Genomic DNA, 16,423 nt, shown 5'->3' with positions numbered 1-16,423 from the left:
ATTTTGAGGGGCAGTGGGAATCCGTGGGCAATGCAGTGATTTTTGGAGACTGGGTGAAGGATTTTTCTCTGGACCACAGGAGATGGACGGGAACTGGACATAGGATTTTAACAGGTCCCCCCTAGCCCACGTTGGGAGAATAGATGGTTCAGGAGCCAGGGATGAGGCCACGGAGGCAGAGAGGCCCAGCCACGTTGTTACAGGGGTCTTATCCCTTATTTATTTTCATTGACGTGCTCAGGAGCATTTATTGAGCGCCTGTTATGTGCCTGGGGCGAGTCAGTGGGCAGAGTCTGGCTGAGGCCCCGCCCAGAGTGTTCTGTACACCCATCCACCCCTCCACCACCCCCGGGTCTTGGGCCCGACCTCCCATCCTCACTAACTCCTAAAATAGACTCAGCCGAGGAGGTGGGGACAATCCAAAATCGTCGCCTTTATTTCTTGACAAGCCTTGAAAGAAAGTCGGGACGGGCGGGTCCCACTAGCCTAGCGGTGGTGTCAGGCAAGCTCTACCGGCGGCTCCAGGTCCTTCTCCTTGCTAGCGCGAGGGGAGCACTGGGCTGGCCTGCAGGGAGCGGGAAAGTAGGCTGCCGGGACAGGGGTCTCCGAGCGCCCGGAGTGCGCCCGCGCTAGCTGTACCCCCCTGCTGCTCCCCTGCCACCAAGGCTCACGCCTCAGCACCTTTGTCCTGGCCTTGCCCCCGCCGGGAACGCTCTTCTCCCCACACACCTCCCCCGGAAGGACCTCCGGGGACAGCCCTGCTGCTGTCTGTCGTCTCTGGCTCTACCCGCCTCGTCCCCATTCCCCCTATCTCTCCTTCGCCAACCCCTTCATCTAGGACGCGCTGGGTTTGCACGGGGAGCCGCTCCCCGAATTTCTCCAGCTCCGCCTTCAGTCTGGGGAGAGGCAGAGGAGGGAAGAGGAAGGAGAGAGAGGGAGTAGGGGTGGAGGGGCCGAAGCACGCGATGCCTCTGCTCAGAAAGCTTCTGGGCCACAAAGACTTGGAGAAGCAGAGAGCAGAGGCCGGGAGGTAGGAGACAGGAGAGCCCCGGGGCCCTGCCTCCCAGAGCCAGCCCTTCTGGGAGAGGCAGCTGGGGGCCGTCCTGGGCGGGGTACAGCCGCTTCCTCTCGCTCCCAGGCCTCCCCTCCCTCTCACCCAGCGGCCGCGGCCTCCGGGCAGCGCAGGTCGAGCCCGTCGCTCACTACTTGGGGACCCTCGAAGCCGAGCGGAGACCGCAGCCGCCTCTCCACCTCCTCCAGCTTGGTGCGCGCCAGTCTCTCTGTGGGTGGGCACCGCGTCAGGGGTGGGGCCCGGGGATCCGCCAGCGCTGCGCCCCGCCTTGCCCCGGAATCTCACCCTCTACAAGCAGCTGCCCCTTGCTGATCTCCAGGGTACGGATCTCCCGAGCCAGTCGCTGCTCCAGCATCTAAGAGGAGAAACAGGGGGCCTGGCCTATCGCTTCTTTGTCTGTCAGCCCAGCCACACCACTCACCCCTTCCCCCTCCACACCTCTGGGAAAGTTCTTAACTGGAATTAGGTAAATCATTCATTCCACGATTTATTACTCAATGTGCATTTTCTGCTGTGGCCAGCCCTTAGTGGAGATGCATTCCCCCCAGTCGCAGTCGCTCCCCGTGTCCCGTGTACCTCTGTAACCTCATCTGTCCCGACTCACTGTGCCTTCCCGTTTGCTGTTCCAAACACAGGCCAGGCACAGTTCAACCTCAGGGCCTTGGCACTGGCCTTTCCCTTTGCCAGGAACTCTTGCAGCCAGATACCTGCATGTCTCATTCCCTTACTTCCTTCATGTCTGCACACACAAGTCACCTGCTCTGAAAGGTCTTCTTCCCTTACCTTACATGATCTATCTATTTATTTTCTTGTTTACAGTCTGGATATACCTCCCCCTGTCCCAATCAGCATGGGGAGAGCAAAGTCTTGGTGCTGCCTGGCATGGGGCAGGGATGTATCCACTGACATCTGAATCAAGGAATGACCTGACCATGGCTTTTTCAGGGTTCTCATTTGCCACTGAAAGGTGAAAAGGGAAAAGTTGAGCAGAAGGAAAGCTGGATCTGCAATGGCTACTATAATAGTGGGGGCAAGAGATGCCAGGTGTGGCAGTGGTGGACCATGAGAAGCGACCAGATTTGAGGTAACAGGTTAGGGTTTGAGCAGGTAGGCAAAAGAAAGAAAGGAATCAAGGACCATCTCATGGAGTTGGGCCTGAGCAGTAGGTGGAATCTGGTGCAGTTAGTGGAGACAGTGAAGTCAGAGGAGGAATGGTTTTGGGTGGAGGCAATGAAGATGGCTCACTTGGAATTTCCAGAGGTCTTTGTGCTGGCCCATCAGCTTCTCCAGCTGTTCTTCAAAATCCAACCTGGGGGCCGACCACCCAGGAGTGAGAGGCTGCACACAAGGACTGCCACCCAGCCTGGCCGGGACTGGGGGCTCCTTGTGCACAGGACTTCAGGGATTTGCCCAGTCTGATCCCTTTGCTGGCAGCACCTTCATGGGCTTTATTCTCCAAGTCTTGGTTCCAATGGTTCCTCTTCCCAAAACCCTCCCTGATGTATCCCTTACCCACCCCCACCCAATGGTAACCCAGGGGTTACCCCAACTTCCTCTGTTTGTTCCTCTCTGCTATCTGAGAGTTACGGGCAGAAATTTGCTCCGTGCATTCCTGCAACATGTGCTTCCTGGAAAGGGAAAGGGAATTCTCTGTCACGGTCTCAAAATGACCCCCTTTCCCCCCACAGGAGTGGAGGCTGGGGTGTCTGTTCCCAGCATTCACCCTTCCACTTTATTCTGTTGATTGAATGTGAACATTTATGGGGCTCTATTGAGATCACCCTGTCTCCCATCCAACTTTGCCTTCTCAAGAAATCACCGGGTGGGATGCAGTGGTTTAGTGTCATAGATTCTAAGGTGCTGGCTTGAAGCCTGGATATGACTCCACTATGACACTGGATGAGTTACAGAACCTCTCTGGGTCTCAGTTTTCTTATCTGTAAAATGGTGGTGGTGGGAGAATGACATTAGCCCTTAATTCTTACAAATGTCATTTGAGGATTAGGTAGGTAAATGAGCATAAACTACTCAGCAGAGAGCATGTGTGGAGTGGTTAGCATACATACATACTACCTGTCATCAGGTTTCCCCACACTGGTAAAATCATTGTGCACCACAGTGTGAAGCCTCAAGTCACAGGCATGTGCTAAGTTAAGGTTCAAAGGAAGGAGAGGTGGATGGATAGGTGATTGGGTGGATAGTTAATTGGGTGGATGAGTGGCTGGCAGGAGAGATGATGGGTGAATGGAGAACTAAAGGAAGGACTGTTGGAAGGAGATGCCTGGATGGATGTTTTGGTGAAGAAATGAATAGCTAGATGAATCGATGAGTGGGAGGATAGAGAGGATGAATGAATGGTTGGATGGGTAGTAGATAGATGCCTGGAGAATTGACAGCTGTCTGAGAGGCTGGATGAAGGGGAGGAAGGATGTTTGGATGTTTGGATGCATAAAGGAATGGCTGCTTGGAGAGATGTATAGGTAGATGTATTGATGGAATGGGTGAATGAATGAGTGAGTAGGTGGACGGGTGGGTAGATGGATGGATGGATGGGCAAATGAATGACTGAAGGCCTAAATGAACAGATAGATAGACAAATAAATGGATGGTGGAGGAGCTGGATGACCAGCAGGGAAAGATTTAGAATAATGTCAATAGAAGGAATTTACTTCATAAATAAATTAGCTGTGGATGATTAACTCAGTGAATTAACCTTAACACCACTGCCTAATATTGGAGTTGAGTGGGAAAATTTCTTGTCTAGCCACTCTGTTCTACAGAAAGGGAAAATGATGAGTGTGTGCTCAAGGTATATGTATTTCCCTAGCTTTTTCTCCCTTCTTCAGTCTGGGAAAATGAGGTGGGGAAAACCTGGAGCAGGACCACTTACCTCTGAGCCTCACTTTCCTTCTCTTGGCAATGCAGCTGGAGGATCTTCAGTGTCTCTGCAGGGACAGAAACCAAGAAGTCCTATGAGAGCTCTTGGGGAGTCAGGTGATGAGGTCCAGGCCGGGTAAGGCATTGTGGGGCACTAAGAGGACTATGTTGTTTACTCCAAGTTAGGTGGCAGCCAAAAGAGATATCTGAACAGACAGGGAAGCATCCTGACTCAGGTTTCACTGGGATCCCTCTGGCTCTCTGTACAGTTTGGACTATGAGGGGTGGACGGTAGGATTAAGAAAATGGAGCAGCTGGTAAATACCTTGCTTTTTGCTCAGGACCTCTTCTAGGTGCACTTTCTCTCCATTCACTGGAAAACACGGTGATACTTTCAGCCCCCTCGGAGGCCACATTCTGTGCCCCAACTCCAACTTCATGCAAGATGCGTGCCCAAGGTCACACAGAAGGTATGTTACAGCCCCAGGGTGGTGGATATCTTCTTGCCACCCCTGCACCCAACTCCTACTAGTGAGCATCCTGATCCAGTTTCTCTCCCCTCTGTGCTGAAAGGCCTGCCAGGGTGAAGTTTGAACTGACAGCTCAAAGAAGACATGTGATAGCAAGAGGCCATTGGATTATGTGGACTAAGGTGGAGGGAACAGCTTATGCAAAGACCTGAGGTAGACGTGTGCAGGGTTAGCAGTGGAGTGGGAGCAGGGAGAGGGGTAGGTGTTGAATCTGGCGAGGTGGCAGGGGACCCCACTGGGCCTTGTGTTCTGGAGCACAGTGGTATGGTGAGGGCATGGAGGATGGAACATCATGGGATATCTGTGTCCTTTTGGTCACACTTACATGAGTCTAATTCCCTATGCAGGGACTCATAGAGAGCTTGAGCCTCTCCCAGTTCCTCGCTGGCTTTCTTTTTTGCTGGGTCAAAGAAGGGAAGAAGACGCTTGTCAGTGCTGCATCTAGCCTTGTTTTCTCAGACTGTGGCATTTCACATTTATTTTCAAACAACCCTGAAGGGGGCCTAGATTTTATGATGAGGAAATAAAAGCTTTCAAAGTCCAGGCCTTTCCTGACAGCCTTGATTGGCCAGCTGAGGTCCTCGGTTTACCTTGCTGAAGCTCACTAATCCGGTGAATCAGGTCCTCTATCTGTGGCTCCAGGCTTCCCTCTGCAGAAGAAAAGAAAGATGGAGCCAGAGAAGACAGATAGACGAGAGGCGGATGCAGGCACTGTCTTTGCTGCTATCAATCAACATGTATTTTACTGAGCAACTGCTTTGTGCCAGGATCTGTGATAGACCCCTGTAGGGCTTCCATTCTGGATGGGGGGAGATAGGAGGAGATAGACACTGAATAAAGATATACGATATCAAGTCAGGTGGTAGTAATGCTGTGAAGATAAATAAAGCAAATCAAGGGGTGAAAGGGTAGAGGTACATCTTGAGATATGGAAAGGTCCTGAAACAAGTGAGGGGAGCAAATCCTGAAGTTCTGCAGGGGAAGGAGTGTGCTGAGGGGAAATCTTTTCAGGCAGAGGGAACAGCAAGTGCCAAGTCCCTGCAGGGGGAGTGAGTGAGGCATGTGTCCAGGCTAACGGCAAGGGAGCTGGTGTAGTTCAGTCTAGTGAGCAAGTGGAGAGTGGCAGGGGTGAGGTGGGGTGAAGTGGGGGCAGTGGATCATTCAAGACCTCCTGAGCCATGGTTCAGGCTTCTAGATTTAATTCTGAGTGTGGTGGGAGCCAGTAGAGACCTCCCACCTGCCCCACAATTAAAATCCCAATGGGGTTGGTCATCACTTCTGTTTATCTCAAGTCTGGCATTGGCCTCATTTGAAAAATGAGGAAAAAGCTGCTTTCTTATTGTGGGTGGCAGCAAGGAAGCTACCCAGTGACAGAGAGATCACTGTCTCTTTAGGGATTCACCTCTAGCTACTCAAAGTCCCAGTCTTAGATCTTTGTATGGAGAACCCTTCCTTTGGTCCATCTCTTGCTTCAAGACTGGCAGTGCAGAACTGAAGCAAGAAGCTGCCTAACTCTTGCTGGGTCTCATGCCAACCCCTAAGACACTCTGGAGTTAATAGGCTCAGGTCCTGGGTTATCTGATGCCACCAACTTCAGCTCCCATCAAGTTCAGGAGAGTAAGCGTTCTCCAAGGTGCTAATTATGACTGACAGAAATCCCTGAGGATCTTCTGTTTGTAGGAGATGATCAGGGTCTTTCTGCCTTTCCAGTCCTGCAATTTCTCTACCTAATTTTAGCCTAGGCAGCAGCCCCAATGCACTTCTGCATGTGGCTACAGGGTGGAGGAATGTTTAGTTACCTTTTATTTGGAATAGATCAAAGGATTGTAGCATTTAAAGCTGAAGGTGGGCTGGCTGGGGGTTCAGCCTCAAACCTGGCTAGCACTCTGCCCCAGCCTGACATTCTGGATGCAGGCTGGATCCCAATCTCCTTCAGCAGGCAAAGCAAGCTGCAAAGCTGTCTGCTTTGTCTTTTGCTATTTGTGTATTGAAAGGATGGGCAAAGAGTACACAGGCATAAAAGTATAAAAACACTACCTGGAACAATACTTAAGAACTTAAAAATGACTGCTGCTGGCCACACATGGGTTGCTGGTATGTATTTTGGGGGGATGGATTTTCTATCTCTATGCTTCTTGAATTTTGAACTGTGGGCCCTGTTTTTGGTTTAAGTAATTAGATTGTACAAGAAGGACAAAGTGCAGTGGGATAATTTCCCAAGGTTGTGAGTTGTAGGGTCTTGGTTTGAATCATGTCTGCCTGACTCCAAACCCCAGGCCAAGCCTCAGACACAGATAGCACATAACCTTTCTGCAGCTTTTCCACCATTGTCAGCAAGTCTTCAGTCTTCTCCAAAGACTTGGCCTGCCCTGTAGAGAGGAAACCAGAATTACCAGATCCAGTGAGAGTGAGAGGGGAATGAGGAAAGGAAAGGGAGGGAAGGAAATCCCAGTGGGTTTCACAAACACTCCTGGGCTTGAGCCAAGGATGGGCAGATCTCCAGCAGAGCAGGGACCCTGTGGGACACCTGTGCCTTGTCCCTGAGGCTGATGGTGCGTGCTGGATGAATCAGGGCCCCTAATGGTCAGCTTCTCTCTGAAGGGTCAAAGGGCACCACAGACATCCCCTTAATAAAACTCCCCTCAGAAAGGGATGTGTTTCACTGCTGCTGCTGCTGTTCAAAGGTCATTCTGAAGTTCTAGCCAATGTAACAGGGTAGAAAGATTTCATGTGAATGTCTTTAAAATCTTCTTAGGCCACAGTTTACAAATTCAATGAATTGATGGATCTAGGCAATGGTTATTAATGACTGCTAACATAAAAAAAAAAAGACAACCAGATATTAAGATCCCTCGATGGAATACAACACCACCACCTATGAAGAATTCTTGCCAAAAAAGGAAAAAAAAAAAAAGGAAAAAAGAAAAAAAAAGAAAGAAATAAGAAGAATCCGAGTTTGACTGATCAGACTTCCAAAACTAAATACTAATACAGAGGAAATACAGGGGACAGAGGAATATGTTAAATGACACCACGACAAACTTCACAGGACAAAAATCTAGTTTCTTCAACAAATAAATTGCAAGGAAGAAAGGAGGGAAAGAGGAAACCCTATAAATTGAGACTTGAGACACAAATCAATTGCAACTTATGGACATTATTTGGATACTGATTCAAACAAATACATTGAAAATAAATGAACAACCAAAATATTTGATACATTCAGGGAAATATGAATACTGACTATTTGCTGATATAAAAGAATTACTGTTCTTATCAATACTTCTTAGGTGTGATGATAGTGGCATGGTTTCTTTTAAATTGGGTCCTTATTTTCAGAGATATATACAGAAATATTGGTGGATAAAATAAGAGGTCCGCAGTTTGCTTCAGTGAGGTGGGTGGTAGGGAGTGGATGGGAGTAGAGAGGAAACAAGGCTGGCCAAGAGTTGATAACTGTTGAAGCTAGAAGATCAGTTCACGAGGGTGATTATAGAATTCATCTACTTTGTGTATGTGAGGCATTTCCATAATAACTTCTTTTAAAATTATTTATTTATTTTTGAGATTGTTCAGATACCATACAACTATCCAAAGATCCAAAGTGTACAATCAATTGCCCATGGCACCACCATACAGCTGTGCATCCATCAACACAATTATTTTTTTTCAAGTTTTAGAACATTTTCACTACTCCAGAAAAGAAACAAAGACAAAAAAGGAAACTCACATCCTCCCATACCCCTAACCATGCCCCCCCCCCCCATTACTGACTCACAGTACTGGTACAGTACATTTGTTACTGTTGATGAAAGAATGTTAAAATACTACTAACTGTAGTATATAGTTTGCAATAGGTATATATTTTTTTTCCTATATGCCTCTCTATTATTAACCTCTAGTTATAGAGACATACATTTGTTGTAGTTTATGAGAGAGATTTCTAATATTTGTATAGTTAATCATGGGCATTGTTCACCACAAGATTCACTGTTTTATACACTCCCATCTTTTAACCCCCAACTTTCCTTCTGGTGACATGCATGACTCTGAACTTACCCTTTCCACCACCTTCACACACCTTTTAGCATTGTTAGTTATTCTCATTACATGCTACCATCACCCCTGTCCATTTCCAAATATTTAAGTTCACCCTAGTTGAACATTCTGCTCATAATAAGCAACCACTCCCCATTCTTTAGCCTCATTCTATATCCTGGTAACTTATATTTCATGTCTATGAGTTTACATATTATAATTAGTTCATAATCAGGGAGACTCTGCAATATTTGCCTTTATGTGTCTGTCTTATTTCACTCAATATAGTACCCTCAAGTTTTCTTCATCAACCCATTTCTTTTAAGATGGTTTTGTTCAAACACTATACATTCCGTCCTAAGTAAACAATCGTCGGTTCCCCATATAGTCATATATTTATGTATTGAGCATCATTGCCACTCTCTATATAAGGGCATTTCTTCCACAAAGACGGAGGAAGAGTCAAAGAAGGCAGAGAGGCAAAAGAAAAAGTCAAGAGAAAGAGAGAAAAACAAACAAACTAAAAAACGTGATAGCTAGAAGGTGACAAAAAGAAAGATAGCATTAACCTAAAGTAGAATAAAGAGTCAGACAGCATCACCAATGCCTGGAGTCCCATACCTTTCCCCTATCCCCACCCCCCCCATATGCATTTAGCTTTGGTATATTGCTTTTGTTACATTAAAGGAAGCATAATACAATGTTTCTGTTAATTCTAGCCTCTAGTTTGCATTGATTGTATTTTCCCCCCAATCCTACCCTATCTTTACCACCTTGCAATGCTGACATTCATTTGTTCTACCTCATGTAAAAACATATTTGTACCTTTTATTACAATCGTTGAGCATCCTAGGTTTCCCTGAGTTACACAGTCCCAGTCTTCATTGTTCGTCTTTTGTTCTGGTGTCCCACATGATCCCAGCCTTCTTCTTTCAACCATATTCACAGTCATCTTTGTTCAGTGTACTTACATTGCTGTGCTACTATCTCCCAATATTGTTTTCCAAACCTCTCACTCCTGTCTTTTTCTTTCTGTCTGCAGTGCTTCCTTTAGTGCTTCGTGTAGAGCAGGTTTCTTGTTCACAAATTCGGTCATTGTCTGTCAGAGAGTATTTTAAGCTTTCCCTCATATCTGAAGGATAGTTTTGCCAGATATAGGATTCTTGGTTGGTGGTTTTTCTTTCAGTATCTTAAATATATCACCCCACTTCCTTCTTGCCTCCATAGTTTCTATTGAGAAATCCACACACAGTCTTATCAAGCTTCCTTTGTATGTGATAGATCATTTCTCTCTTGGTGCTTTCAGGATTCTCTCTTTATCTTTGATGTTTGATAATCTGATTATTAAGTGTCTTGGTGTACGCCTATTCAGATCTATTCTGTTTGGGGTATGCTGCACTTCTTGGATCCGAATTTTATGTCTTTCAAAAGAGATGGGAAATTTTCATTGATTATTTCCTCTACTATTGCTTCTGCCCCTTCTCCCTTCTCTTCTCCTTCTGGGACACCAATGACACGTAAATTCTTGCTTTTCGGTTTGTCTTTAAGTTCCCAGAGACGATGCTTGTATTTTTCCATTCTTTTCTCTATCTGTTCTTTTGTGTGTAGGCTTTCAGCTGCCGCCTTCTCCAGTTCCTGAGTGTTTTCTTCTGCCTCTTGAGATCTGCTATTGTATGTTTCCATTGTGTCTTTCATCTTTTGTGTTGTGCCTTTCATTTCCATAGATTCCACCAGTTGGTTTTTTGAACTTTCAATTTCTACCTTATGTACGTCCTGTGTTTTCATTATGCAGTTCATCTCTTTTGCCATATCTTCCCTAAACTTTTTGAATTCACTTATTATTAGTTGTTTCAAATTCCTGCATCACAGTTGAAGTGCAAGTTTGTTCCCCTGACCGGGCCATAACCTCATTTTTCTTGGTGTAGGTTGTAGTTTTCTGTTGTCTAGCCATGGTTTCCTTGGTTACCCCAATCAGGCTTCCCCAGACCAGAATGGGCTAAGGGCCCAGAAGGAAGAAATATTCAGTATCCGGTTTCCCTGAGGGTGTGTCTTAGAAAATTGGTACATCCTCTGATGCCTCCGGTCACTGTGCTTTTCTGCCCAGCAGGTGATGCCTGTTAGCCTGTAATTCTTGACTGGTGTAAGATCTGAATGAAAGGTAGGTAGTAGAGCTGGGCCCCACCCCTTTCCTCTTAGAGAAGATAGATGCACTATGCGGAGGTTATTAGCATTTCAATGTCTCTCTCTGCCTGTGTTATACCCTTGTTTGGGTCACAGAACTGGGAACTGAAAATGGCTGAGGCTTTCTCCACTGAGTCAAAAAAGAAACAGAGCTAGTCCGAGGTGACCCTCCAGCTCTCCAAGGTCAGTCATCACCCAAAGCCTCTGCCTACTTGTTGGGGATTCGTACTTGGTAGTGAGCAGTTCACATTTGTTAATTAAAACCCCAGTTGGAGCTCAGCTGAGCTATATTCGCTCGCTGGGACAAAGCTTCTCTCTGGCACCATGAGGCTTTGTAGCTCGGGCTGTGGGGGAGGGGTCTCCTGATTTGGATCTGCAGTTTTTACTTACAGATTTTATACTGTGATCTTGGGCATTCCTCCCAATTCAGATTGGTGTATGATGAGTGGACGGTCACGTTTGTCCCCCTGCAGTTATTCCAGATTATTTACTAGTTGTTTCCGGTTTTTTTTAGTTGTTCCAGGAGGACTACTTAGCTTCCACTCCTCTCTATGCCGCCATCTTAGATCCTCTCCCATTTCCATAATAACTTTTTAAAGTCTGTTAATCAATATAGAGAAGGGAAATGATCTTTTCTATAGATGGGTGGGAAAGGATAAGAAAAAGACACACATATGGCCAATAAACATTTAAAAAGATAAAGAACCTCTGGTATAATTAAAGAGGCAAATTAAACCAGAGTAACACTTTGTACCTAGTAAACTGGCAAACATCAAAAGTCTAATAATGTCCAGTGTTGGTAAGGACCTGGGAAAACAGGCACTCAAAAACATTGATAATGACCATGGAAATGACACTGCCTTTTGGAAGACAATTTGGCAACAGCTACCACTATTTTGAAGACAATTTGGCATAATTATCAACATTTTAAAGACAAATTCTACTTCAAGGAATCTATCCATCAGGTGTATTTGCTTAAGTTTGCAAAGAGTTATGGTCAATGATATTCTTGAGGCAATGTTTGTGGTAACAAAGGGGGAGAAATAACTTGAAAGTCCATCAACAGGGGATATAAATTATGGTTCAGCCATACTACAAGATACAATACAGCCAATAAAAAGGAGATAGATTCATATCTACTGATATGGAAGGACATCCTAGCTATTGTTAAAGAGAAAGAAGAACTAGGTGCAGAACTGTGTGTATCATATGATCTCATTTGACTAAAATAAGAGGGATAAAGTATACAATTGCTAATCAAAAATATTTGTATGATGTACACAAAAAATTCTGGCAAGATATGTATTTTTTAAAGTCAACATGTTAATTAACAGCAGTTACCACTGGAGTCTAAGACTGGATGGTTGGGAGTAGGAAGGATATTTATTTTTCACCATATACATTTAGATATTTTTTTTAGCATGAGTCTGTTACTTTTAAATTTAAAACAAAAAAGAATCACAAGAAAAAATATTTGCAACATCTTAAATTCTTGAAATCAGTGACAAAAGGTCAAATACCAGTGCCCCACACCTCTCCAAAGAAAAACAGGCAGAGAATTGAAAGACAGCTCATTAAAGACATATGAAAGCCAAGAAATAAATGCTTACTCACGGTAGTATACAGTGAAAAGTCCCTTCCCATCAGGCCCTAAATTCCCCAATTCTACTTCCCAGAGGTCATCAGTTTTATCAGTTAGTTGTGCATCCTTTTGGAAGAAATTCAATTCATATATAACCATATGCCTACTTTTTCTAAATAAATGGTAGTGTGTCATACATGGTATTTCAAACTTTGCATTTTTCATTTGACAATGCTACTAGTGATCTTTTTATTCTGTTCTGTGGCTTCATAGTGGCCCACTAAATGGAGCAGTTCCCTACAGATACATATTTAAGGTTGTTTCCCTTCTTTTGCTGTTACAAACAACGCCGCAATGACCATCCTTGTTCAATCAATTTGCACACATTGGATTGATCTACTGGATAAATTCCAAGAAGGCTACTTGCTGGATCAGAGGGTATGCATGTTAAATTTGATAGCTATTACAAAATTGACTTTCACCTATTTGGGTCACACAAAGGATCTGTTCCTCATATCCTTCCAAGTCAAATGTGTTTTCAGCCTTTTTCATCTTTGCCGATCTGATAGGCAAAAACAGTGTCTCATTTCAAACTTTCTGGTAGTAAATATAAAAAGACAAACTTATGTATCTCCGCTGGATCAGAAATTCCACTTCTAGGAATGTATCTTAAGGAAATAACTAAAGATGGTGTGCAAGATGTTTATTGTTTTATTATTTGTAACTTTGTAAAATGGAAGCAACCTAAAGATACCTTAGGGGATTAATTAGAGAATGTCCTTAGGATGAAATTCTTTGCAGCGGTTAAAAAACATGTTGTAAATCAGGGGTTTGTATCCTAGGCTTATTAAATTTTGTTGAAATGTTTAGTGGTATGTTCCCCTTCTTGACATAATTTTGCCCTGCCTTAAGTCCTTTACATATTAGTATACATTCATTTAATTTTACATTTTCATTTTTTAAGTTAAGTAATAAACAAATGTAGAATATGGAGTAAAAAGTGAGTTTCTCTTCTCCAAGGTACTTCCCTTCCTAGAAATAATCACTGCCAATAGTTTGGTGATGATATTCAGAACTTTCAATAAAATGTATTTCATGTATTGCTTTAATTTTTATTTTCTTACCCATTCTAAGGAAATTCAAACACTACAGAAGTATTTGAGGTTAAAACGGAACGTCCCCTTCTCTCCTTGGTCTTAATTGTTACCTCCTTCCCCAATATTCACCATGAACAGGTCAGGATGTTTCCTTTTATGACTTTTAAATTTTTAAAATACTTTTAATATTTTGCAATGAAACAAAAAAATTAAAGCTACTTTAATAACAAGGGAAGGTGTTTATGATTTTCTTTTAAATATTTTATTATGAAAGTTTTCAAGTATACATGAAAGTGAGAAGAAACTATGATGAACCCTCATTTATTCATCTCGTAGACTTAACAATTATTGGTATTTGCTCATATTTTGCTTCAGTTATGTTTTCTCTGTGCTGAAGTATTTTCAAACAAGTCTCAGGCTTTGTGACATTTCATCCCCAGATACTTCATTAAGAATCTCAACTATTTAAGGACACTTTCTTAGATGAGCCCAATCCTATTCACACCCCAAAATATAATCCCTTAATATTATCCAATACCCAGACTATATGTAGATTTCCCCATTGCCCCTCAATGTCTTTTACAGAAAGCTTTTGCGATCATTTCTCTGAAAAGCTCCACTTGGCATTTTTTCTCTCCACTGCATTTCTAGTGCCTATCACGATGTAAGAGAGACAGCAGGGGATCAGTAAATATTTCGGATAATCCAACTAACATCGTGATAATTTTTTTTTTAAATTCCAGGCTGCAAAACAGCATTTCTGAAACATAAGTTGCAGACATGATGTTCCACTGCTCCTTAATACTCCAGTGTATCTTTCCTATACACAAGATACCCTTCTAGGTAACTGCAGTATAGCCATCAAAACCAGGATAACATTGATCCAATACTAGAATCTTATCGTCAGGTGCCATTCAAATTTTCCACTCATTATTTCTTTATATTTTAAATTATATAGTTCTACTTACATTTTCCTAAAAGAAAAATCAGACAATAAATCACAAATTCCTCTACCTCTGCATCACTCCCCAAATCCAAGTTCTAGGCCTAGAGTTATCAGTTAGGGCTTCAGCCCTCAGGCATTTTTCTGTGCAGCACACACAGGACTATAGCTGACAGCCCCCATTCCCACCTACCCTCTCCCCAAACACACACCTTTTTTTTTTTTTAATACAAACTTGCTTTTCCCTCATGAAAATCTTTTTGGAGATCATTGTGTTAATAAATAATGATCTTATTCTTTTTTACATGAATTTTTAATTTAATTTTAATGACTTTTTCCCCTGCCTCTTAAAAAAAAGAAAATCTGCTGCACAACCACTCCACAATGTACATTACTATACCTAGCCATTTCCTTGATTGTTCCATTTTGCCTCCACCAACACTGACCAATCCTGGCTAATGCATCTGTGTATTCTTCTTTGATCACCTACCAAAGTGATTGGTGTGGAATAGCATTTAGATGCCAAAGATATCCTGCCTAACTGCCTCCAGCAAAGAACTCAGTTTTCCTCCCAGTGCTGCAAGAGAAGGCCTGTTTCTCCAAAGGGCGGTCAATACTAGTAATTTACCCTCCTTTTATAAAGCCAATTTGATGGTAAACTCATATGCTTTTCAATTTTCTCCATTGCCGAAGTTAACTGTATATCTTCAATTTTGGGGAATTTGAAAGAATGTTAAAATAGTTCCTTAGCACACTGGCAACCATAGTTAAGTGCTTAGTAAGTGGGATCTGTTTGCGTCTATCTTGATAGTTTCTCTTTGTCCTTTGTTGAAGGCTAGCACTCAATATCTGGTCCTACTCTATGAGAGCAATTTGTGTTAGTTATTTCATTATTTATCCATGTATTTTAAGAATACTGAGCACCTACTATGTGCTAAACAAGCATTGTTTTAAGTGCTGGGATAACAGGACCAAACAGTCTCTGTTCTCACATAGCCCACATCATAGGAGAGACAATAAACAAGTAATAAAATTATTGTTGTTGAGGTCTGCAAAGGTAGGTCTGGCAGGAAGCAATCCGTGTTTTACAATGATTAAAGGGTGTGCAGAAAAGGGGGATAGGGATAGATGAAATGAGGGTAGAAATTCAACAACTGTTGAAGCATTGATGGGTACATGGGTATTCACCATGCTATCTTCTTGACTTTAGTACATTTTGAAATTTTCTAAAATTAAAAAATATATATATATGCTAGTGGCAATACTTGTGGATTACTGCCCCGGAAGATTTTCTTCTCTTTGCTGGACTGCATCTTCCAACTGTCTCTGGGATGAAAATTTCTTTTTCTCCCACTAGTGGGTGGAGGAGTCATTTTTCAAGTCAATGCTCTGAAGAAAAGTTGTCTGTGGCGAAAGTCATTCTATTCAGAGACTTTGGAGAGTGCATGCAAAGTGCTGAATTTGGGGCTCGGTGTGAGATAATGATATTGGTTAATTTTCTTAGGTGTGGAAGCAACAGCAGGGTGTTTTTGTGAAAACACTCCTCTCCTCCTTTAAGACATGTATCCTGAAGTTTTTACTCTTTTGTTTACTTTAAAATACTTGAGGAATATATCCAATAGCATAAAACTGACGTCTAAGTGGTGAGAATGTGCCTTTTCCACTGTCTTGAATTTTTTAAGCTTAAAATACTTTTTTCTCCTAAAGTACTATTATCATCACTGTAATGGAAGTCTCACACCCTCTGCCCACCAGGGGAGAGGTGCAGATGGTTTGACCTCAGTTACCTTCAGCCTCCTCCGCCTCGTCCCCGGCTCCCAGCGGATCTACTTTCAAAGCCTCCAACCTCCCCGCCATTTTCCAACGCTGGGCTCGCGCCTGAGCCTTGACCAATGATTGGTCCACGCTCACGTGAGGGCAGAAATGCTCCGCAGGACGCATGCGTGCAGGGCACATTGACCCCATCCGTTGAGCCGTGTGGAGGGGTGTGTGTGGGGGGCGAGGGCTGAGTTCTGGGCAAGCGCATAACACTGGCACCCTCTGATTGGCAGTTACGCTTGCGTGGGACTCAGGTTAGCGAGAACAAGCGCACAACCAGGGTAT

At 43.7% G+C, this 16,423-nt stretch overlaps 1 protein-coding gene across 1 annotated transcript; it reads right to left on the bottom strand.

Moving 5' to 3' along the window:
- Positions 1-432: 432 nt before the first annotated feature.
- Positions 433-16,261, bottom strand: SYCE1L (synaptonemal complex central element protein 1 like). The gene is made up of 10 exons (XM_037815791.1): positions 16,108-16,261; positions 6,786-6,995; positions 5,070-5,129; positions 4,805-4,879; positions 4,275-4,322; positions 3,963-4,017; positions 2,318-2,381; positions 1,358-1,427; positions 1,157-1,280; positions 433-565 (listed from the first exon to the last, which is right to left on the bottom strand). Exons 1-10 carry the CDS (start codon positions 16,259-16,261, stop codon positions 499-501), a joined length of 927 nt encoding a protein of 308 aa, XP_037671719.1. The 3' UTR covers positions 433-498.
- Positions 16,262-16,423: the final 162 nt, after the last annotated feature.

Source organism: Choloepus didactylus, chromosome 22, assembly GCF_015220235.1.
Source record: "Choloepus didactylus isolate mChoDid1 chromosome 22, mChoDid1.pri, whole genome shotgun sequence".
In the NCBI taxonomy this organism is placed as follows: Eukaryota; Metazoa; Chordata; class Mammalia; order Pilosa; family Megalonychidae; genus Choloepus; species Choloepus didactylus.
The sequence above is the reverse complement of the archived record's forward strand: the minus strand, read 5'-3'. Positions and strand labels throughout refer to the sequence as shown.